Source organism: Charadrius vociferus, unplaced genomic scaffold (assembly GCF_000708025.1).
Source record: "Charadrius vociferus isolate BGI_N301 unplaced genomic scaffold, ASM70802v2 scaffold212, whole genome shotgun sequence".
Lineage (NCBI taxonomy): Eukaryota > Metazoa > Chordata > Aves > Charadriiformes > Charadriidae > Charadrius > Charadrius vociferus.
In genome coordinates this window covers 2167009-2192474 of record NW_009647223.1, presented here as the reverse complement: position 1 = coordinate 2192474, position 25466 = coordinate 2167009, and the positions used below count along the sequence as shown (strand labels likewise).

General features: G+C 38.7%; 1 protein-coding gene across 1 annotated transcript in view; it reads left to right on the top strand.

The window, feature by feature from the left end:
- FABP6 (fatty acid binding protein 6, ileal) overlaps positions 1–22513 on the top strand; it is a 44267-nt gene extending 21754 nt beyond the window's left edge. Inside the window, exons 2-5 of the mRNA XM_009879805.1 lie at positions 18804–18908; positions 19406–19581; positions 21482–21571; positions 22408–22513. Of these exons, the coding sequence (XP_009878107.1) occupies positions 18804–18908; positions 19406–19581; positions 21482–21571; positions 22408–22461 (425 nt within the window). The 3' untranslated portion in view covers positions 22462–22513. The remainder of the gene's footprint in view (positions 1–18803; positions 18909–19405; positions 19582–21481; positions 21572–22407) is intronic.
- Positions 22514–25466: the final 2953 nt, after the last annotated feature.

The window sequence follows — 25466 nt, the reverse complement described above, 5'->3', positions numbered from 1 at the left end:
TCTGCTTCCAGCCAGTGATCCAGACAGAGATCAGTTCAGAGGCTGAGTTATTCCAGATGGAATAGACCTCTGTGCTATGAAATCAGTTTGCAGCAAGTCTCCAGTCACTGCGAGTTGAACTAACTACCAAATTTATCTCACCCAGGCTTAATGAAGAGTCATCAGGTAGTAATGATCCTACCAATCTTGATTTAAATGTAAGTTATAGCAGGGGTTGGATGCCATGTCCCTAGAGTAATTTCTTGTGCTATCTGTTATAAGTTAGTCTCACAAAGTGAGGCGAGGAGACAAAGCCAATTAAAATTGAAGGATTTATTAGCAAGCGGCAGCAAGCAAAACAGCGCTGGGCGGCCCGGGAGTCTCACTCCGCCGACGGCGCGCACTTAGGTTACAAAAGTCTTTGGTTTTATACTCTTCTACTTCTGGTGTAGGCGTTTCTCTTAGTGGTGTACTCTGCGTCTGCGCGGTTTGTTGCTAGGGGGTCGTCCTTTTTCTTCCTTTGCTTTTTGGTGGTCGCAGGCATGAAGGCTCCATGTCTTCCTGAGCCTCCCAAGTCTTATCACAATTTATGATGTTAGCAGGACTTGACTGAGCCTCCCCCTTTCCTTTCCTCCCAAGCCTTTTCACAATTTATGATGTTAGCATAACTCGACCTTGCAGCCTGGCCTTGCTTGCTTAGCAGATGCTGGCTATCTTGCCCCATCCTGCCAAGCAGCTGCCTTTCATGAAACACTGTAACAATGAGAGTTTTTAGGTTTGGTGAACAAACAATACTGAGCTTGTCACACTATCCAAACCTCATCAAAGTGTCTCGGTGAAAATGATTTAAGCTACATGTTGTACTGCATGTTGGCAAGCAGCTAAGGGAACCCATGTATCAATTACTGTGGCTCAGCGGTAACGTGTTAACAACACAGTAACTTCTTTGTGTGCGTCAGTCTTGTGTTTTAGTCAGTCAGAGGCATAACTCTAGGCGCGTCTTTTTGTTTTTTTAAAGATCAGGATAACAACACTAGCAAGGGTGTCCATCAATGCCACCTTCAGTGGGTAAACTCTAGATATTTTTCTTTAAGAGCGATATCTAAACATTCATTATGATAATGAAGAAAAAAACAGTGAAACAAATATTAAAAACTCATATCTGACCCTGTGTGAAAAAATAATACGGAGGCCACAGCAACTCCAGAGCTGGCTAAGCCAAGTAATGTCACATAAAGCTCTCTTCCTCTTTAATTTTTTATTTGGATCATGTCTGTATGTAGGTCACAATGACTTGAAAGAGAAGGCACTGACCAGACAGAACCAAACCTTTAAAAAAACACCATTATTGTAGGAGAAGGATTCTTTCTCAAACAGAAGACTGAAAATTAGTACTGAAAGGATTTCACTGTTGACTGCTATTTCAGTTGTGATTCCAGTTACCAGTGACTGAGCAGGGGGGGACCTGCAGTGGTTGTGTTCTCAGCTTGCCTGTCTCCTGCTTGTAAGCTTATCCAGTGCACAGCAGAAAGATACTATGAAGCTGGATCAAACCATTTCTCTTCCTGACTTTTTTGTGCTGTGATGACCCTCTAGCTTGATCATCCCTCCTTAGGATCGTGGTTTTCTTCCGTCCCAAATTACAGGGTCTGGACAAAAACCTCTCCTGCTGCATCCACCCTTGTGAACATCCCCCAGTGGTCAATAGTGACCCTAGTGATTTTATGCCTCTCTGCAAGAATTACTCCTTTATGCAGGGACCTACATAGTCCGTACATCTTTTCTGAGCAAACAACTTTTCAGCTTTGAGGAGCCTGAAGAGGGGAGGGAAAGCAGATCTTCTGTCTCGCCCTCTGGTCAGCCTTTGTGCAAGCACAAGTATAGCAGCATGTAACAATAATCTAATAAGCATTTCTCCTAGGAGAGGAAGCTGGGGGCAGTGATGCAGCTGTGAAGACTTGGGGCACAGGAGGTCTAAATGCCTCCGGCCAAAGAGCTCTTAGTAACGCTTAGGTTGCGAATAGTAATGTTGTGTGGCAACAGTGCAGATAAACCCCACAAAACCAAGGTGTAAACTTGGGCCTAGGAGTAGAAATCACTTGTAGAAAAGCTATATAGAAATGCAAATTGATGTTTTTGAAATCAACAGTGGAAACCAATCGATTCCCCTTGGCTTTAAAATCCATAATATGCACCCAGATTTAGTATCTCAGTCCATGCATGTGTGATTAGCAAAATTTAGTATTTTTTTTTCTATACCAGTCCCTGGAGATAGCATTAACTTTAAGGCATTGTGCAGCAGTAGAGGTGTATTTTTATAGTGAATCATCTTTTCACAAAGATTGGGACTTTTAAGATACATATGCTCGCAGAGGATGATGTTCCTCTGCAGAAAAACATTTTTTGATTTTGAACGAGAATTGTGTCTTTGATACATTTTTAAGATTTCCAATATTTTTTTGAATTTTCTCTAATATTTTCAAAACATCATGTTGATTTTATCATCTCCCCAAATTACTATTATAAAGCCATTACTTAATTACTACATTTCTCAAACCAGGACATAAGCTAAGAGTTTTGGTAAACTAACTTTGTCAAAGTTCATTTGCATAGTAGTAAACAAATAAAATCAAGGGGATAGACACTATTTTGAATCCCTGGTAAAGGAATTAACTTTATAAATGGCTTAAAACATTTGAAAATGTTTTAAAAGGTTTGTGCCAAGTTTAAGTTTTGAGAGAGGTGGGGCGAAGAAGTGGAATCTGTTTCATACTTGTATTTTCCTACTATGTTGTAAGTTTCATTAGTGGATAAAGGACATTTTTCATTTGGTTGAGCAGCCAAGGTAGAAATGGTTGATTTTATTGTCAGAGATTCATAATTTTGGTTGGAAGAGACCTCCAAAGGTCATCTAGTCTGAGCCCCCCACTCAAAACATGTCTGGTTTAAAGGCATGATGCCTTAAAGTTTAGATGGTCAGGGCCATCTCTACTTGAGTCTTGACCAGTGCCAAGGATGGAGGTTCTACAATCTCTCTGGACTACGTCTTCCAGTATTTCACCAGCCTTATGGGTTAAAAAAAAAAATAAATCTAATAGAACTTCTCATATTCCCAGTTGTGTGTGTTCCTCCTCCTCTTATTACCATGACTCTGAGAAGAGTTTGACTCCATCTTCTCTCTTTCCTCCAGTGACATAGTTGTAGAATGCAATAAGGTCTCCCCTTTGTCTTCATTTCTCCAAGCTGAAGAGACCCAGTTCTTTCAGCTCCTCCTCATACATCATACCGTTAAGTATCAGCGTTTCCACATGTGGCAAGAGGAAAGCTAGGAATAAAAATGTAGGCAAACCAGAGATTTAACTGTCTAAGTATAGCTTTAGTTGCTGTTAATTATGAAGTATTTTATTGCTGATTCCAGTATCGCTCAGTGGGAGACTTGCTCCCGTTCTGTGTCAGCTCTGTTTTTTCCATATGTTAGTCTTCTTTCCTATCTTCTTTTCTCTGTTTCAGTATTTTCATTTCTCCCCTATCCTGTCTCCCATATTGGTATGTAAAGCATCACAGACTTGCATAAGCCTTACATTCAAAGGAGATGAATAGAGCAGGATAAATTCTATTCATTTCTCTTCAAACAATTGCCTTGGCCTGCTTGTTTTACAGGCTCCAGAATGCAGCAGGATAGTGGTTTATAACCAGTATACCCTTGAAGACTACCCCATATTCACAACAGATCACAACAGAAACCCAACAATTGTAAGACAAGGTGAGAGCTAATTTTCAGATGTGCTAAGCAGTAGTGGACCCACAGACATCACACTCTGACCTTGAGAAAAGTACTAGCTCAATTCCTCTGGCCTTTGCAACATATTATTTGTAAAGAATATTGATAGCTTCAAGAGAAAAGTGTACTAGAACTGTAAAGAATTAGTAATTAATAATCACAAAGGGCTGAAGAAATTTATATTTCAATCCTCGGAGACAGACCTTGCAGTTCAAATCAATATTAGAATGTCCTCGCCACACTTTCTGCATTAGCAAGTTGAGAGGGATCTTTATGATAAAGCCGGATCTGGCTGTCATCATGGCTTTCCGTGCAGGAGTCATTATCATGGCTTATTCTGAATGAAGAATTCTGCATTCTACCAAGAAGCAAAATGAAAAAAAACCAAGCACAATGAAAGCAAAAGGCTGCCCACCTTGAACCAAAGCAACATTGTGTTGCAAGGACCTCCTTAGCAACCTGAAGCCAAACAGAGCCCCTTTGTGTGAACAGAGAGTAAACTCAAGCAGAGATGATAGCGGCTTGTTTACAGGATCTCATCAGGTGCTTCTAGCAAAAAAAGAGCTTTGAAGGTTGGTGGAAGACTTGCTGTTAAACAAGCACAGTATAGCATTTTCAATCAGTATATTTAATAGTCTGCCTATATCTCAAAGTTTGTAAATGCCACAAAAATTCCAGTATCATGCAGGAAGAGCTTAAGTATTTTAGTTTCTTTAAATCTGTGTTTTAGGACACAAGCTGCAACTAGCTTTATAAGCCACAGATTTTGGCACAGAAGTCCATCTGTGGTGTACTTGAACGTTTATTCCGTGGAGAAGCTGAATTAAAGCTCTATCACTAGATGGCAGTATGGCTTATGACACAGATGCCTCTACCTGATTGTTAGTCTGCTCTGAAAGGCCATGCCTACTCTGGAGAAACATTCACAGAAATTCAGACTGGTTCTAGAACCATGTCAGCATGCTCACTAAGGGAGTCACAAGGATAATCCTGGGCACTAGAAACTGGCATTAATGGTGGATGCAATGGGTTTTCAAACTTTATGCAAATCTTGTCAAAGCATTTTCTCTCTGAGGAACCAGAATATTGGAAAGTTTACCCCCTATCCAGTCACTGAACTAAACATCTGAATTTTCAAGCATCCCAAGAATGGCAAGTGATCTATATATGATACCAAACTGAGCCATTCAAAAATGCAAGTTTACATTAAAAATTAAGTTTAAAAAATAAACAATTGTCACTGTTTAGTGGTTTTGTTCCCTGCTGCTTTCCCATCATTTAGGAGGGAGACAACTGTTGTTCGGTACTTTGAAGTATAGGAACTTCCAAGTGGAATTTCAGATTTTGAAGTGTTTTCCAGATTTTCCTTCTGATTCTGGAAGGAAAGCTTTAAGAGAAATATGGCTTATTCCAGCCATTATAAAATCCCAGCTGTTAACAACATAATCTCATTTTCCCAGTTTTACATCAGTGTTGTTTGATTAATAACAGCAAATTTATTGCTGGCCAATTCAGGAATAAATAAAACCATTGAAGAGGGACACTGCAGGCTAGATGTAATAAAAGCAGTTAATAGAACAAGCAGATGCAAAGATCTGCTTGTTTTGGAGATCATGAAGAAATGGCATGTGAGATGTATGCATTTTCTCTGCTACAAAAGTGTATTTATTTCTCCTGTTAAATATATCTAAGGAAATATAAACAATTTCAGATTGTTGTAAAATATGCAGTGAGATGTTACTGTGAATCATACACATCAGAGCATAGCCGAAGCCCAAAAACGCACTTATATGCAAAGAAAACCACTTTTTCTTGTATTTTAAGAACGGAAATGCATCCTTCTCTGCTTTGCTTGTTTTCAAACTCTTTGTGTTCTTGCACAATGAACCTGCATCGGTATTTTCAGTGTGGCACATTATAAACACTGCACTAATGTAAGAAAAATTCACTCAAATACTGGTTTCTCATGTCTGCCTTTGAGGTTCATTATGACAAAATCCTTATTTGCTTGGCTTACTAGGGTAGCAAATAGTTTATCACCATCACCAGATAGCTGTCTGTTCCATCAAACTCTTCTCTTCAGGTGAGCTGCAGGAGAAAAGAATAGAGGAAAATCTTGAGAGAGTGGAGGAGATGGGAGGGAAGTAGTAAACAAGATTTTAAAATATAAGAAAAAGTCAACTGCAAAACAGTTGTGCCTTTAACAAAAAAAAAAAAAGTTGTATCTAAATGTAATGTTCCCTTTAACAGAGATTCAGGAACAACTGCTGAAGGGATTCTGTGGAACAGCAGAATTTAACTATGTGTGGGGTTTATGTGCACAAATAAAGCAGCAGGCTTTACAAGTGCAATAGATGGAGGTTAACGCACTTCAGGAAAATCGGTGGAGATACAGGGTGATGTGCTGGAGAAACCATTATATCTAAAAGGTGGAGGGGTGTCTATTGTTTTAACAAACAGTAGTGAATCAGGATTTCTGGCTATTAATCCCATTTTATATGTCCTGGGGCACACTACATAATCTGTATTTAAAATACAGTACTATTGCTTTAATCGTGGGAGGGCTGGGGAGCAGCAGTCTGGAAAGCAGGATGCATAATAAAGTATGCTGTGTTTATTCCATGCATGCTGAACTCTGAGTAACCCTTGCACTAGAAGGAGTTCCCCTGGCAGGCCAAGTGGGGAATTTGGCCTTTCTTTAGCTCTGCAGCTTTGTGTATTTGCTTCAATAACCATTGATAATCCAGATACAGAGATGTTGACGTTACAGAAGTAAAGATGCATGAATATGAGGAAGTTGTGAAATAGCACTATCTTAAGAAAAAAAAATAATTTTATATCTTCCATGTTGGAAATAAGAAAAAGTTGTGTTCACATTTTCAGTAGAATCAGTCTGTTTCAAAATCAAAAGATGTCTTTCAATTTATTGGAATGACCTAGAAAGCTTTCTTTTGAGACATACGAAACACGTATCTGTATTTCTAAATGGGGAATTGTCTTAGTGAAGCTGAAAGTTAACCCATTGCTCAGCACCCATTGCTAGCCTGCTTTTTTTCATCATACATATCATGGAGTAAACTCTGCAATATATTGAAGAAAATGCTCTGAGTATCCCAAACTAGAGGGAAAAGTTCACCAGGAGTAGGACTGATGTTAAGGTACAGTTATTACAAAGCACTTTTATATAATGCATTCATGGATTTGAAAACAATCATTTCAGATGTTTTAAAAATGTGTTTGTTTTAAAGCAAAGGAAAAATAAATATTTGTGTTTTTTTCCAGTATTAACTGTGATTAAAAAAAATCCAGAAGCAGCGTGGTATGCAAAAACATTATGTTATTCTAACAAAAAATATAAACTTTTTTATATGTAAGCTATGTATGAGCTGGTATGTTGAACAGAGAGAATGTAATTCAGCATCCACACTGCAAGTTAGAAATATTTTCTAAGGAAGCAGCTTTAGCTATACATTCGATAAAACCAGGTTGGCCATGGAAATGGGAGCAATTTAGACTAGACATAGTGTTGGGGTTATTTGAGACCCTTACATGTCTTTCTGGATTGCTGTCACTCTCAGCACATTGATTCCTTAAAATAAAGGAAAACCAAGAAAAAGACAGAAGGTTTTAATGTCTTTGTTAGTCCTTGAAATAGTACTTAAGACTAATGAGTTTTTCTTTAAACAGAATAAGGCAGAAGCAGAGACAAATGGAAAAATCCCGTCTCTGTGCTTCAAAATGTGGTCATTTCTTTTAAATGACTCCGTACCAAGGTGAAGAAATCTTTTTTGTTAAATATGTTCTGTAAAATCCTGAAAACCTTCAATTCCTCTTAGATTCTCAAGTCATACAACAAAATACATTGTCTTGCAAGACTAAATAATAGTCTTTTATTAAGTACATAATGTTTGTTGTTAGAAGTCCATAATTTCCTTCCTTATTATCCATGGGCTACACACCAGTAGCCTATGTTTAATAAGCCAATAATGTGAGTAAAATTGAAAGGCAAATAATTTGTTTATCATATCCTTTTTTTTTTTAAAGAACCTTCCATTTTCAATGTTTCTTATATCCCTGTAGACTTTGAAAAACTCTCTTCTATATAGCAGATAGCACTTAAAAACTGATTTATTGTTTTATAACATGATTTGTTTGGGAAGAAAGAGAGCAGCTCTTAGTAGAATTCCTACAGAAAAACAAGTTAAAACATGGTGTTACGTATTGTTCTTTATTGATTTCAGTAAACTTTGTTAAAGGCAAGTTCCATGCAGCATTTCTCCAGGAAAGCCCAAATCAACATTATGTACATTAAACCATCAGTTGCTTAGGTGGAGCAAAATGTTCTATGATTGTTACCACGGGGTGAATACTGCCAGTAGCATGCAGTCGTAGGGCACCGCAGAAGCAGTATGTGAGAAATAGGAATAACTGTGAAATGTGCAAGTCAGTTCAGTGCATATGAAAATGCAAGCTCTAGGAGTGGTTTCAGCAAGTTGTCCAGCTATCCTGAGAGGTCTGCTGCCACCAGAGTCCATGCAAAATTCCATTTTATGCCGTAGAAGCAGGATAAATTCCTGAAACGCCGAGTCCTGTCTTCATTCCATGTTCATCCTCCTACCTTCTATGCCTAATTTGAATGAATTAATGTACAAATTTTGTAGGTAACTGTAGCTATAGAGAGGAGGCTTCCAGAGCATGATACCTTGCAAATAAATTGTGGCTAAGAAAGAATTTCTTTTCTTGGTGGTAGTGCTGGTGTGTGGTGGTAACAGCCTATTGCATTCAATTACCCCCCCTGCTGTCAGTTCCCACTAATTTTAAATGCAGGTACAGCGCAGATTCATTTTATCTTGGTACGTAGCTTTTTCTCCCTCCTTTTGGTGATGACTGAGGATTGTTTGGAAGACCACAGCCACATTACTCCAAAGTCTCCAAATTAGACTAGAATACCTTGAAGATAAGCTCCCATTTGGAGCTATGTTGTCCTGATGTGTCAGCAAGTACAATCATATAGATACTATCAAGTAATAAAATCTTTACAACACATCACATGAACTATCTAGATAAAGGGGAGATGACTATTGGTTTTTGGTCAGAAAAGTCCAAAAGAGTAGTTGTAATAATTCATGTCTTGAGGGTTGTCAGTTACTAATTTTATTAGAACTATAAACAGAGAATGGCTTGAGAGCAGCCTTGAGGAGAAGGACTTGGGGTGCTGGTGGATGAGAAGCTCAACAGGAGCCAGTAATGTGCACTCACAGCCCAGAAAGCCAACCGCATCCTGGGCTGCACTGAAAGCAGCGTGGTCAGCAGGGCGAGGGAGGGAATTCTGCCCCTCTACTCCACTCTTGTGAGACCCCACCTGAAGTACTGTGTCCAGCTCTGGAGCCCCCAACATAAAAGGGACATGGATCTGTTGGAGTGAGTCTGGAGGAGGCCATGAAGATGATCAGAGGGCTGGAGCACCTCTCCTGTGAGGACAGGCTGAGAGAGTTGGGGTTGTTCAGCCTGGAGAAGGCTCTGGGGAGACCTTATAGCAGCCTTCTAGTACTTAAAGGGGGCCTACAGGAAAGCTGGAGATGGACTTTTTACAAGGGCATGTAGTGATAGGACGAGAGGGAATGGTTTCAAAGTGGAAGAGGGTAGATTTAGATTAGATAGTAGGAAGAGATTTTTTGCTATGAGGGTGGTGAGGCACTGGAACAGGTTGCCCAGGGAAGTTGTGAATGCCCCATTCCTGGAAGTGTTCAAGGCTAGGTTGGCTGGGGCTTTGAGCAACCTGGGCTGGTGGGAGGCATCCCTGCCTGTGGCATGGGGTTGGAATTAGGTGATCTTTAAGGTCCCGTCCAACCTAAATCATTCTGTGATTCTATAGTTACTTTCTATTAGGACTTCTAATATAAATATATAGAACAAAGAAATATATAGAGGTAGTATATTTAACTCAGTTTGCTTTTACCAGAAGAGTGTACAGATAAGGTTGAATTACGTCTTTCATTTTAGCAACTCTTTAAAAATTGTCTGTATTAGACTAAAACCAAAATGTTCCATAGTGGCTTTTAATCCAAAGGTGATATTTCAAAGCAATCTTAACAGTTTTGTGTGACCCCAATTGCTAGTAGCCTAAATTAGTTTTACTGTGTATTTTCAGATTACATGAGTCAAAACTGGCATAACAAAAATCTTCAAGTCTTCTGTTGTAGTCGTTACTAAAACTCAAAAATCCTATTTTGGCTATCAGTCCTAATTAGCATTGAGTTGGATGCAATTGATAATATTTGGTATAAATTAAAGGGAAAAATACTGAAGCAAAAAAAAAGAACAATTAGATTATCAAGAAGTTGCTGGTATCAATCTTACTGTAAAACCAAAGCATTTTAGTATGTCTGTTTATGATCTTAGTTTAAAAGGTGGGGAATGTACCAGTGAAACTTGTTGTTGAGCTGGAAAATGTTATAGGTCCCAGTCGCCTCTGCTCCAAAAAGGTTATCTGAAATTGGAGTAAGTGAAGAGGAATACATGGATGATAAAAGGAAGAAAGTCTGTCATTGTAGAAGTCTCTAACAGAGTTCAGCATGCTTTAGCCCGATTTATTTACTCTGGCAAAAAAGACAATATAATTGCTTTCTAAAGGACTTTGGGGTAGACTCAGAGAAAGAAGTTCTGCTTAAGAGAAGGGGAAATGCTGGTAGAACAGGCTTGGAATAATCAGGCATCAATTTAAACTAGAAATTAGAAGAAGATTTTTACATACCAGGGAGTAAAAGGCTTGCTACAGTAACAAAGACAAGAAATTGCCTAGAGTGCTGTCCATTCTAGAAACTACTGAAATGATAACAGAGATGTCCCTCCCAGTTCTTTGTTTTGGTGCTTCTGAGTCCGGGAGTGCTGGTTTGATTTACTTGGGTGTTGGACTCTGGAGAGACAATACGAAATAATGAGTTCAGAGAATTTGTACTGGGCCTTCAGCTTGCAGGAAATTTGTTCAGTGAACCTGAACTAGGCACACATCACTACCTCAATTAGCATGAGTGTATTTCTGCTTTTCCTCTCCAGAGCCTTGTTTACAATTATCAGTTTGGACTTCTTTATTCTTTTAATATAGATCACAAAGTATATTCAAACCATGATTGCAATGAGCATTTTTCAGTGGCATAGCCACCTCGTGCTGGTATTCCACCAGCTGCTTGTTCCCTTCTCCATGCCAATACTTCCATTATGCCAGTACAGCTCTTTGTGTGATCGTGCAAAGAACTAGATCAGAGCACTGATCCAGCTGAAAAATACCTTTTTATTTTATCTTTGGTATTTTTAATTCAAATCAGGCCCTCGCTCTGGGTGCTACACTGCTGCATAAACAGTTGTGCCAGCGTAAGGCAGGAGGTGGCTCAAGAACAGCTAGGAATCACTTGAGCAATTAAAGCAGCACTTCATATCTTGAGGCTGCTCTCTGTTGCTCTGTGGTTTGCAGTCACTGCTAGGCCAATGGAAGGGCTACATTGATGATGGTGCCATTCGTCTTCCCCTCCTCTCTCCTGTACCTCCTGCTGTACTGGCAGGGCCTGACCATGCAATTGAGACATTTCTGAGAACCAAATCAGCTGAAAACTGATGAAACCACCTGAAAACTAAGCACTTCTTTTTTTTTTTTTGTATTTTTTTCCCTTAGCTTTAGTTTTCTGTGGTTTTAGTTGCCCAAACCAGACCTCAGCAGTCCTGTTAAAGTAGCACTTGAAGATCAGGAACACCAGTCAGGAGCAGCAGAACCAAATACTTCCTACAGAAGCTATGCCAGGTTGTACAGCTTGAATCAATCACTTGCTTATCTTGCTGTCTGGGAGCTACCTTTCTGGTTTTCCTGATAGAGTGTTTTGGCAGGAAATAATCAAATTTCCTTTTAGGGAGTCCCCAAAATACTGGATTTTTTGAAGACCTGTGCCTTTCTCCCCTGCAAACGTTTCTGTCTCTGAGCTTCTGGTAGGGTTCGTTCTTTCCTGCTTTTGTTAGGCACATCCTACCCATCAGAATGTAACATCTGGAGTAAGGACAGAGTCTGTATTGTGTCACCTGTTGAAGTCATGTAGAGCTGGCTGGTGCATTTCTGGTAAATATCTGGACTCTGTACAAGGATTAGCTTTCAATAATACAGCCACATCTTGTTGGTAATTACTTTTTCTACTGCTTATGGGTTTAGAATAGTAACACCTAGTACTATACTAAATGGATACTTAATAAGGCAACATTATAACAGGACTCCCATGGCACTACACGTTACATTAACACCAAATGAGTTCATTCTGAATTCATTATGAATGATTACTCTGAATACCAAAGGAATTAATAATCATTAGCCATTTACTTTGGAGGGTTGCTGAATAATTGTCAGATACAGCTGTTCTAAGAATTTACAAGCTTTCCTGATGAAGTTTCATTCTGAAAGAATCATTAAGTGTAACTTTCTTTTCACTAGAGAGTTCCTACTTTTATTTTGAATCTGTACTCCTTGTTCAATCACATTCCAGTTCTAAAAGCACTTCAAAGATCGTCACTCAGCCTAGTTCATCCACTAGTGGAATTACTTTCCTTATCTCCATTTTGCCTTTGAGTGTATCTCTGTTGGCTTTATACAACACATCTGAAAGGTTAATCAACTTTAAAGCATGCTAGGAGACATTCAAGGGCAGGGTGACTCCAACATGACAAAAAGAATGCAAAAGCGTTATGTTTATGACTTTGTGGCAAGTAAATTCTGAAAGTAAAGATATCCAAGGCCTTTGATTTGGTTCCTGAAAGTTCCCTTCTGTTCCTACCAGCATTTGAAGACTCAGCTGTTTTGCATATCAGAGGTAGCTGAGACAGAGGGAATTAACTGCTCACTTTAGATGAACTTTTCCTTTGGGTATAAGCTTCCACAAGAGTTTTACTTCTTTGACAACTTATTCATGCTAACTGCCTACAACAGCCACACAGTTGCAACTCACATCATCCTGATAAGTTCATATAGTGTAGAGCTTTTCTCCATAACTTCTCATTGCAACTAGTGGTTTGATTCCGGCCCATAGTCCTAACAATATACATTCAAATGTGAGATTTACTATGTGTTGATGTTAGATCAGTGACAGAAGTTTCAAAGTTAGGAAGGAACAACTGAATGCATGTTTTTGGATTGTTTGGGGTTTTTTCCCCACTCAGTGAGACAAATTCAGTGTAGAAAGCCTGTGCGCGTTAGACCTTGTGGAATAAGGTTATGCCATTTCCTTACGTGCTGTCTGCAAACGGTGCTGCTCCATCTACGTGAGCACACCCTTATTTGTGTTTCTCTGTGACAGCTGAATGCACTCAGTGGGTCTCACAAATGCCAGCAAATAGCATTTGCATGTAAAGTTAGATTAATTAAATTATGTTGAAGTGTTAGTTCAACTGTAGATGATTCACACTGGATTCAGGGGAGCCATCATTTGGCCTCTGATCTATAATGTTTAATTACATCTGTATGAGGCAGTCCTGTGGCTTGTTGATTGCCAAGGTAGCAATACAAATGTATTTGTGTTTAAGCAAAGGCTCATACTGTATGATGTGTCAGTGATGCCATAAACCAATGCTTAGGAAATCATCTTCATTTAGAACTATGTCCCAAAATGAAACATATGAAGATAATTGCTTCTATAAAAACTGATCTATTTTATATATTACATACATATAAATGATGCATTTAATGTGACTCTTATCGAGCTGATACTAACCAGCTCAAGGGGGGAATTTTATTTATTTTTTTACAGTTACAGAATGAGGGGTTTGCAATTCATCTTGGAGATTCAGCTGTGGCAGGGGGCTGGTTGCATGCTCTAACTGAAGTCAGGGGTTTACATTGGTGAGGTGGGGGCTGCCTGGCATATGGGCCCTGACAGTTGGCCACCAGATGGCAGACACAGTCGCCTATAGAATGGTGATATTTTCTTTGACCTACATAAAGAACAGCTGCATCTTTCTCCATCAAAATGATAGATAGTGCCAAGTACACTGAAGATAATAGCCACTTTCTGAAAGCTGTTTTCAGCTTTTACACCTGAAGCTTTTTATTCTTGTGCCTTTCTCTATTATGATTCTCACCTTGTGCCAGGGAAATATCTTTTATTTTTCCACTGGTCTTAGTTATAGCTGTTAATTCAATTGGATTTGAACTGAGTTCTGTTAAGCAGAAGTATAACAGAACCAAGGTTGTTTGCAGCAGTGTGCAGGCTCTACATCGTAGTAGTTGGAATGGATTAAATACACATCATGTATTTAAAATACATGTATACATAGACATAGATAATTTTGTTTTAATTTATTCTTTTTCAACTGGATAATTCTGGAGTTCTCTGCAACATTTAGTTCAATGACTGGCCCACCAAGGATGAAGTGCTGATGTAGAGGTATACAAAAGCAACATGACATGCTCACAGCTCTAAAGAGGCAGGAAAATCATGAATATTGTAAATGCAAAGTGTAAGGTCATTAAGTGGACGCTGATTTTAGCTGAAACTGAAGAAAGAGGGACTTGGATGACTAACCTTAGCAATTGTGCAAGTGACTGTAACTTCAGTAAAGTCAGAGGGCCTCCATTCCTTCATTCTTGGAATAAACATTGTCCTGACTCAGTATTTGGAAGACTACTTAATGAAATTCTTCATTCTCCAATGCTCTATTGAATTTCGTTACATTTTCTAACAAAAACGACAGGAATTAAAATAAGGATTTGTTTCAGAATAAGGGGGCAGAAACATGGGTGCAAATCACAATGCACATTAAAAACTCCTCTGCACAGACGGGTACAGATGATGGCACATTTGTTCAAAACTTGTTCTAAACTGATTCTGAGCAGCCAGGCAGAGCAAGCACATTTATTAACTTACCTTTATTGTTTGGATGGATGTTTGTAACCTGCTCTGGGACTCTCATGTGCAGTGTAGCGTACAACTCCTTGGAGGTGAATAAACTCATACCTAGTGTGTGGCAAGAGTGACCCACCCAGTCACATAGTTATTCGTTGGTAAGTTACTGTACTACATACTGGCTCTATGCCCACCACATTCCCACTGCAGGCAAGCTCTAAGTACTATATAGTTGTTCAGATGTCAGCATTTTTATATCTCATCACAAGAAAGCTGCCAATATAATTTGATCTTTAGAGAGAGAGAGAACATAAAAGTTCAAGTACTGTTCGTATAATCTGATTATCTTTTTCCTGTTTCACAGAACTGTGGCGTTTTCCTTATCCAATTTGATCTGTCTTCCAAGGTCTATGTGGTGTTACTACCCCAGTGGTATTGTCCCCCAGTAAATTTTATGTAAACAGAAGAGTTTATGGCTTGAGTTCATTTACCTCCTTCACAAGGTTGCGCATATCTGCCTGGAACACTGAGAGCCTAGTGCAAGATGGAGGCCTTCAGCACTCAGCTAACCCGAGGACAGTCTCACTGGTCACCCAGTCTTCAAAAGCACAGTTGGGGCTGGACACTGGTTGTCTTTCAGTATACACAGAGCCGCACAGAGACAGCAACAATCTTAACTAGGGACTTGCTTAGCCAGGTGGGCTAAGCAGCTGTAAAGATTCTCACAGTGCAACAAGTGTAAAACTCCCTGGGTGACTGAAAGTGAACGGTTGCTCAGAGCTCGTTTGCTTCTAAGGACTTGTTTATTATAAGGACATTTAATGCACCATCCGGACACTGGGTTAATTCCTGAACTTAAGATTTCTTACTGGCTGCGTCATCCATTCACTATATCATAAGCTCTGATAGGTCACTTTTTCTCAGTGTTTCAGCTTTCTCACGTATGAAATAGGCTTGATGATGCTTTCCTCTAAGTGGTATTTTTCAATCTATGGATGACTGAAATTACTAGGGCTTTTGCCTCTGTTGATGGCATAGAGTTTACTCTGTTATAGCTTAACTGATATCTACTTAGCTTTACAATACCATAGCAGTAAGAACTGAGGCTTCTACGTATGTGCAACCACTTCATTGTTTTCCATGCTAATGCTGTTATTCTTTATATAGATAGTGCCTAAGCATCTGGGTCCAGCTGATAAAGAAAGTTTCCTTTTCAGTTGTCTGCTCCTCCACAATTGGTCATTGAGTTCAGCAATCTTGAGATTAAGGTGAAGGAGTTTTAATTAAAAAACAAATTGTCAGATATGGTTGCAGGACAGTCAGAATCATTTTACAGACACTTTTAAATCAAAAGTGCAAAGGAAACACTGGTGTTGAAACAAGCTTCTCTGTTCCTTCCCTGAATCGTATGTATTTGTAATTGATACAGAGACCGCCAGTTTCATACTTTTCTTCCACACCCCTGTGTTTTGAATGCTAATCACAGGACATGGAGAATGTTCACAGAGGGAAGGTATATGGCTCTCTTCTCTTTCAAATATGGAGACATCCTTTTAATTGCATGCAGACAGCAGATGGTACGGCTTTTGTGGCATCATGAACTCCAGCACAATATAGTCAGCCACTGCACAGCATGGTACAATTTAAAGCTGAGTAAATATGGGGAGAGTGAAGGGTTACGGGTGGGAAGGCAGTAATTCTGAGGACAGTTGTTCCATTTTTATTTTACAAATCGACCATGATTTTGTTATGCTTCACTTTTGTTCACTTTCTGCATCTGTTCTAGAAAACTGCTTTCCTGCCAGGAACATACACCAAAATAAATAGTTTTAAAAGGATTTTGTCAAATTAAAAAACCACATCTCCATTTGAAAGTTTTAAGTCTTCTTTCATAAGAAGATGTATGATTTTGAAGTTACTTTCTCTTAGACTTCAGAAGAGGAAGTAGGTAGAAAAAAACAAACACAGAAATAATATAAACTCTGAACTAATAAATATGAGGTAACAAAACAAGAGTCACAAAACTGACTTGGAATTTTCTGAAGATTTTTCTGGTCAGAAAATTCTTTTCCGTTAGAAGTCCCCTTCTCTCCTGATTTAGACTTTTCACCTATCAGTTAGTGTATTATTCAGGAATCCCTCCCTTTTTTCTCCTGTAAGGAAAAGTTTTGAAAGTGCAAAAATTTTCCTAAGACAGGAAATGTTTTCCTATTCAAACCTTATATGCCCTGCATATTCTGTGTTTGATTTAAAGGCTGCACAACTTACAGACAGCAGAGGCTTTGCATGAAAGAAAGCAGTAAGTAAAATAAAAAATTAATACAAATCAGAGAGGATTTTTTTCATTGAGTTGCAACATACCCTGACAAGTAATATGCCATTAAGTATGTATGTATATATAGCAAATATGTTTAACAAAATCTTACCCCCCTCTGACAGATAGTAATTTAAAGAGTTATTATGCACACTGCTATGCTGTGACAAAACAGTTGGGTACAGGCTGTCTTATTTCTAGGTCCTCCTGAACTTAATGCTGGTATGACATAATCTACATCCAGTCCCGAATCTGTGAGGCTACATCAAGACACAGCCAGTGACCATACGAGAGAGGACCCGTAGGAGGCAGGATTCGTGAAGAGTTCTGTCTCAACTCAGTAGAACAGCTTGCAAACTACACAATGCTCTCCAGCATGCAGGATTTAGAGCCCAAGCTGAGGGAGTGTACAACTGGCTGTGTGAACTCAAAGACAATGTTATCGGTAATAAAACTGTTAGATGTAGCAATCCTTCTAATTTGTATAGTTTTACAGTCATTATATACTGTGATTTATGATATTTAACATTTTACTGATGTTTCATCCCATTACTGAAGTTTGTCTCATTCTCTGACAGAGTGGAGTATGGATAAGTCTATTAATTGGAAATACAGAAATGGTTACACAGAATACATTAATTCGAAAATATACCAAGGAGAGCAGTGGTGAAGTTCAGTGGACCTTTGTCTTCCATGTGTTTAATCACCCAGCCTGTGTTCCTGTTCTTCTGATCAGTTTCTTGACTCTAAATAGACGTGTTCTTGCATTAGCAGGTGGGATTAAATTAATTACATTTAAGAAGTGGAACCCACTTTGCATACAGAAAAACTTGTTGAACACTGTTACATATTTCTCCAGACTTTTATATCTCGTTCCTTCCCAAATTTTTTCTTTAATTAAACAAAATAAAATTCCAGCTTACGACACCTTTTTTACATAAATCCTAGGAATGTTTTTGTTCAGATTAAAAATTGTTGGTCTGTATCCTCAGCCAGTGGAGCAATGCCAATACTCAGCAGCTGGGAATTTCCTACCCTGCTATCTGTGTGTGGCAGTGGATTCATTAGGCATAGGACATCTCCTGTGTGCATTCTAAATTACCCAGCAGACTCCCTGACTTATAACATATGGTTATCTTACATAAATCAGAGCTCTGCTTTTCCAAAATAAGTATATTTCTTGTAGTTTGTGCAAACACTTGCTAAGCAACACAAAGTACTAGTTGTCTCTTGATATTAAATAAGGTATGGGAACATGGTACCATGGAATAATCTAATGTACTTTACATTCAAGTAGTGTGAAATATTTCATAATTCTTTTTTCTGTGTGGAGATAAGGTAAGGCATGTGCAGGTACAGTAATTTATCCAGAATCTTTGTCGTTGCTCATACCCTACCAAATTACTTAGGAATCTGTGCAGTTTGTTTCTTATTTTTGTATTCTAACTACTACAGGGTATGCTTCCAAATAGAAGGCGGCTGTGATTTCAGGACACTGCTTTGAAGCCATTTTCTCCATGTTTCATTATAACATATTTTACCATTATTCCATCCTGAATGCAAAATCAGTGGAATCTTTAAAGTTAAAATACATCACTTTGTTTAAATATGCACTAAAACGATAACCGAACTTTTGTCCTTGATTTCTGCTGATCTCCAGATTATTGTCAGGGATGTAAAATTGAATTATAACCTTGATTTTCATACAGGTCAATGGCATCCATGCTGGTGACTCACATAGATCATAAAAGTATATTTCCAAGGGGTGTGGGTATAGGTGGGCTGAACAGCTTAGGCTGGTTTATAAAAACAAGGGCCTCAAGCCATCTGCACTATCCATTCCTCTTTGTTCCAGCTGCTTTTCTGCTCTACCAGCCACATCACCAGGGCAACATGGCATTCGCAGGCAAATATGAATTCGAAGGCGATGAGAACTATGATGCCTTTGTGACGAAGATTGGTAAGTATGTCTTGGGGTGAGAGTCTTAAAGATTATAAATTAGTTTAAAATACTTACCAAAAAAAAAGATTTTTTTTAAATGAAATGTGCTGAGATCAACAGGGGGTAAAACTGGTAGGAGTGCTCTGCACTTCAGCAAGGGGATTCAGTTTTCATTCTTACAAGAAGTCCACGCACATCTGCATGTGTAGATTAAGTAGAAGGGAATAATTATATATACTTTGTATCTATACATTTATTCTGTGGATCTTTTCTTAGGGAAAAGAATACAAGACCAAAACATTATTTTAGCAAATGCATTGATGTACCTATATCTTCCTTTATACCAGTAATTTAAGCTCAGATCTTTGATACTGCTGTAAATTAAAGAAAAAAACCCAACAAATCAGACGCTCAGACATCAATGTGTGAGAACAAACATACCATTAGTATGCTTTAATTCAAATACATCTAGTAGGCTATTAAGTTTGATAAACTATATGTTTCTATTGATTAAGGTCTCCCTAGTGACAAGATTGAAATGGGAAGGAATTGCAAAATAGTCACAGAGGTGGTGCAGAATGGAAATGACTTCACCTGGACGCAGCATTTCCCAGGAGGCCGCACCACGACCAACACATTCACAATTGGCAAGGAAGCAGAGATGGAGACAATGGGTGGTAAAAAGTTCAAGGTAAATTAATATAGCTCTTAAGTTCTACACTGTCTCTGTTGTTTTTTAATTTATGGTGAAAATCAAATCTGTCTCAGGGACATCTTCCTTAAATTGTTTTTGAGCTGCCATAGCTTAGAAACAAGTAATTTTTCCCCTATTTCTTAATGCCACTAGCAAAATAGCTAAATCTGATTTTAAAGAGAGCTAGAGCTTCAGAACTGTACGTACTAATAAAGAACGAGGGTAGAGCGTTAAGCATCTACTGGTGTTGCAGCTCAAGCAAACGAAACACTCCTTAGAACTCTAAAGGGCTGATTGGCATCTGTGTCATTGTCCAGCACCATACAGCAACTGCAGCACACTCTGCGGGGAGTGCTATGCCTGTCATGCTTAGCTCTGCCCATGCCCATCAGCAGTGCTCACCTTTTGAAGTCACCTGTGCCTGAGCTTTAAACAAAAGATTGTGTAAAGTGAAGGGGGGTGGGGGAAATAATCTCTGTATTCTCCTTGCTGTTGGGAGTACAGAGCAATTTGCAACTTAAGCGGCCTCTAGCGAGACGGAAGATTACACAATATTGATCTGCTCCTGTCATGGACAAAATCTGGATACAAATCCTGCTGTAAAATGGTTGCTTTACTTACCTTATTTATTTCTCATCTATTTAAAGGGATAAGACAGTTTGAAACAGCTAAGCTCTGCATTTTGAGGTGTTCAGAACCCTACAATAGAAGACTGGATAAATGCTTTATACCTATTGAACAGACAGAAAAATGAGCAATTGCATCAGGGAGCTGTGACGAACTGAGAACAGCAATAGCATTGCATGATTTCTAGAATGCTTTTTTACTCATACCTTTCTGATTATGACAGGAAAAAAACCATGTCTTTGGCTTTGAGAAATTTTTGTGAAACCTAACAGATATAATAAGACACAATTCTACTTGGTCTATTTATTGCAAACTTAACAATTTTGAAATACTGCAAATTCTATTCTCTTCTTTTTGGCCCTGGGCACTTCAGCAGTCCAAAGCCTATTAAGTAGCCAAAGATGGAGGCAGAGTAAATGACTCTTAGCAGAGAAACCACTGCCTTTTAGTACAGCATCACTAAACAATATATGAACTAGTAAGATGGTTTGCTTGTATGTGGTAAAAAATGTCCGCTCATCTCTTCATTTTGCAAATTACTTTTTTTCCTCCTCTAAATATGACTGGGTCATCTGTCTTTATTACTAAAAGCATAGGCAAGACTGACTAGTTATACGCACAAGACCGATTGTGTGATGGCACTACATATCTAGTTTTGGCGGTCAGCTGAGCTGCTGTAGTATTTGTGATCTTCATGGTAGCATCCTGGCATACTTCTTCCATACAGAAGCACTCACAGTAATTGGCACATATAATAGTATGAAGGTGTGACTGCAGATTGTGCAGTCATGTTCATCTATGCTTAAATAAGCAAGATGAATTCTAGTGTAGTTAGAGGTATGAAACTCAGTATCTAGGGTAAAGATTCACATTTTTGCGTTGCTTGCAGGCAGGTTATTAGTATCTGAGAATGCTACTTCAAAATTAACTCATACAATCATGCCTTTTGCTTCACTGTTAAAACAAGAGAACCACATAAAACACTCTCACTGAATGAGAAGCATAGTCTGTAGTCAGATCATTTTTAGAGCTATGAATGAATATTGTGTAGATATAGAACTTGCATGTATTGTTAGATGAACTTTCTTTTACTTAAATTGTGAACATTTAAGAACTAAAGCACAAGGATTTTAGTCTTGTTCATGAAGCAAATAACTTCTACTTTTTTTTAAAAGTAAAAACTTCAGGCATCAGGTGTACAGATGTTTAGGGTATCTGATAATATAAATGCCAGTAACTGCAGGGAACGCTAAACCTTTCTGTATTACAGGCAACTGTTAAAATGGAAGATGGGAAAATAGTAGCTGAATTTCCCAACTACCGTCATACTGCAGAGATTTGTGGAGGAAAGCTAGTAGAGGTGAGTTCTCAAATACCCAGCCGCCATGTCTTTGCATTCACTGTGCCTATGCCTCAAGAATAGAAAATAATATATATAAAACTTTTCACCTACTACTTACATGTTTCTATAGAGTTATTAACTTTGTTTCATTCTTCAAAAACTATCTAGCTACAACTCCTCATAGAATTTCTGTAGAACCCTATTTCCTTAGTCTTACCAAAGGGAAAAAAAACAAACCAAAACTTGAAAGAGGTTGGATTTCAAGCAGTATCCTATTTTATCAACAAAATGCCAACATAGCTTTGGAAGATTCCTGAAACTACAATACTTAGAGTAAAACTTGTAAAACAGATCATGTTGTCAAACATCATGATTTCTGATTCTCAAAAATTTTCCTGAATTGACTCACATCTGTGCCAGTTACATATGTCTGAGGGCATCTTCAGAGACTAACCAGAAGTAAGTTACTCTGTGAATCGAGAAAGGATACTCATCCTCCCTGAAAGTAACAGGGTTAATCATTTACTGCTTTTTGGAGAACAGTTATCATCTCACTTGTCTAAAATCTTGATAACTTGGAGTTGGTGAAGCCATGTCTAACACAGCATACATTTAAGTTATCCCTTAACCCCTGTTTAGAAATTGGGGGTTTTGTGGAAGAGTATTTTTGCACAGTGTATTTCAGACTTGACAAAGACTTTTAGCTTATTTTCTAGATATGTCTTCTACAAAAGGGTAAATGTTGCTTCAGTAAAGGACAGGTTCTGTGAGCCAGTCAGCAGGCTTTTTCATGTGTGATACTGAAGCTCTAATTACACTGTTCAACCAAATTTTTGTTTTGTTCTTTATTCCAGATTTCTACTTCTTCTGGTGTAGTCTACAAAAGGACCAGCAAAAAGATTGCATAAGGCAGTAAAGCCAGTCTCTCCCAGTGCACTGAAAAACAAACAACAGTACAAATAAATAAAATAGTGCTGATTGATTGTCTTGTCCTCTCTTTCTTTGTACTACAAACACGAAGAATTATTTCTCAGAATAATGTTATCCTCACCATTAATGCTTACCCCATTCCTAAAGATCTGACAAATACTCAGAAGATGCAACAAAGCATTTAGTGATGCTGTCCAGTCTGAGTATTTCAGGATGTGATACATACTTGGCATATTCAAATGTTATCTATCACCTACTTAATAGAAGCTGTGTTCAGCTTCTGTCTGGAGACTCGGCCAATACTCTGCCCAAGGCGTACGTCAAAATGCAAGACCTGATAAAAGCCTTTTGCCCTGTTGCTGGTTGGAGGGCAGGAATTCAGCAGCTTGAAAACAAGAGAAAGTCAGTTTATCACTCGTTAAAAGATATGCTTTCACACTGCTGTCATGGTTGTCTCATTCTCATCAGTATCTGCTCTTGATCCAAATTCTTAGAAGACATTTAAGGTTTTACAGACAGACTTCTGCAGGAAAATGTGGAGTCTTATTTTCTCAATGCAATCCTGTTATTTACTCAGAGTGCATGTGAAAACCTGTTTTCTTGAACACAGTAGGAATTAAATAGAACATAGTTTTTTGATTCACTGTTCCAAATCACTTCTGGCCAATACCTGGTCCACAAACTTTTCAGACTCCTTTTTCCTGCTGTCTTGCCTTTTGGATCCCAACTAGCTGCTGCTTGCCCTCACAAGCTAATCAGTAACTAACCAGTGCATGTGTCGTGTGTAGACAAAAGTTCATTTTCTGATGGGCCTATGTACATCACTGATAATCCCACTCCTTTCAGCTATCTTGCATTAAAAGAAAACTCTTAATTCCTTTTTATATTTTTCCTCAATAGAAATTACTAAGTTTTTCAGCAGCAACACGGCTTCATCCAGACTCCATCAGTTTACCCAAAACAGGCTGCACATGTCCTGGTTTCAGCTGGGAAAGAGTTAATTTTTCTTTCTAGTGATTGCTGTGAAAGGAATGTCAGTAATACCTATTGTTTTTAGTTGTTGCTAAGTGATGTTTACACTATTCAAGGACTTTTTTTCAGCTTCCCATAGAAGCATAGACAGAATGATGGAATGGCCAATGAAATATGCCATACCATGGACATCATGCTTAGTAAAGGGGGGCTAGCTGGGGGGGTGCAAATCCACCATCACTGCTCCAGACAGCACCAATCCATAGACCTGTGTCATTATTATTTTTCTTATTTTGTTACTGTTTCTATTAAACTGTCTTTATCTCAGCCCCTGGGTTGTTTTTTTTCCCTCCCTTTCCCTTTTTGTTTTTTTCTTCCCGCTTAGCGGGGGCGGTTTGCAAGTGAGCCACTGCATGGTTCTAGTTCCTGGCTGGTGTAAAATCACAACATGTCTTACGACCAGGTGGTGGTCAGTAGGTTACTTACTCTGTTTCCAAGGCAAAGCATAATGCTGAACTCTAATTAAACACAAGTCAAATCTGAAACCTGTTCAATTTCGACACATTCTTTCAGTACTTGCAACAAAGATCTACTGATTTAATAGAATTTTGTTGAAATTCAACCTCTTCAGTTATATGAGGTCATACTGAAAAGTAAGAAGGGATTTCTTCAGGCTTACTCCTCATTTGAGTTCAAGGCAGCTAGTACCTTCCTCTGCAAATAATGACGTGACATCTTAGAATATCTGGATTTAGCACATGTCCATCATATTCAAACACTTCACTAGCTACACAAAATGACCTGTAGATTTAAGCACAGGTAGGCACTGGGCAAGCGTTATACGAAACTAAAGGTCATACTAGAATTCAGGGATGGTGGTGTTTTGTCTGAACCATTCACGCCCACAAGAACCTGCTCTGAAGGAGTGATGCTGATACCTGACAATTCCCTGCTTTGAAAACAAAATGGAACCAGCCACCACTAATTCCAATTCTAGAGACAACTACATTTAGTGTTGAGCAACTGGCATGTTTTGTTTTCAGATTCTGCATGTAATCAAGTAACCCCCCATTATACAGACAACAATGGTTTGAGAGAAGGGTGGGATTTTTACCTAGGCTCTCTGAAGGGCACGTAATGGGTGCTTTCATATGGGAAAAGAGCACTGCTGCCTTTCAACTGGAGGACATTCTTTAAGACTTGTCTTTATTTTGCTCTCTATACAGCCGTTTAAACATCCCTTAAAAAAACCCAAACACTCATGCAAAATCATCTCTAAGATACCCTCAGTGTTTGCCTGCATTTGCTAGTATCTAGACTTCTCAGTAAAAAATAGCACTAAGCTAAATTTCATTAAGCAACACCTGTACACTTTACTGATGAGTTGATTATACTGATCAAAGAGCATTATATCAACTTTAAATTGTTCACTACAGTGTGTAAAGCTTGCTAAAATAAAAGGATTAAACAGTGGCTTTGACAACATCACAAACACCGAGTTGTGGCTTTCTCATAAACAGAGAGATAGATGGTAGTAGTTTCCCCCTTTCCTGTTTAAAAAAGCAGCAAGCTGCAGCTGTAAGATTTTTTTAAAATAAGTTCATTTTAACCTTTGATGCCTGATCATGCAGAGCCAGGAGCCCTGGCCCCGCTCTCCTGCGGGGTCGTAGGCGGGTTGCAGTCCTGGGGTGGATTTTAATGTCCGTTTTCTCATTTGTTTGGTTACATATGCCACATCCTCCGATGTAAGGGGGTAACTCCTGCCATACCCAATTTTGTATTCCTAGCCACATTTCGCTGCATTTGCTTCTGCAGCAGCCTTTCTTCAACATCTGCCAGGGAAGTACAAGTTAATCAGCATGTAAAAATTCTGATCTATGGCTATCTTGCAACTGACAGCATCAAACAGCACAAGCACAGGCTGGGAATTTTTGCATCCTTTTGTTTAAAAATTAATTCAGCTTTGCATGCACCTCTGCAGCTCCCTCCAGAAGTAATTGTGGCAAAAAGT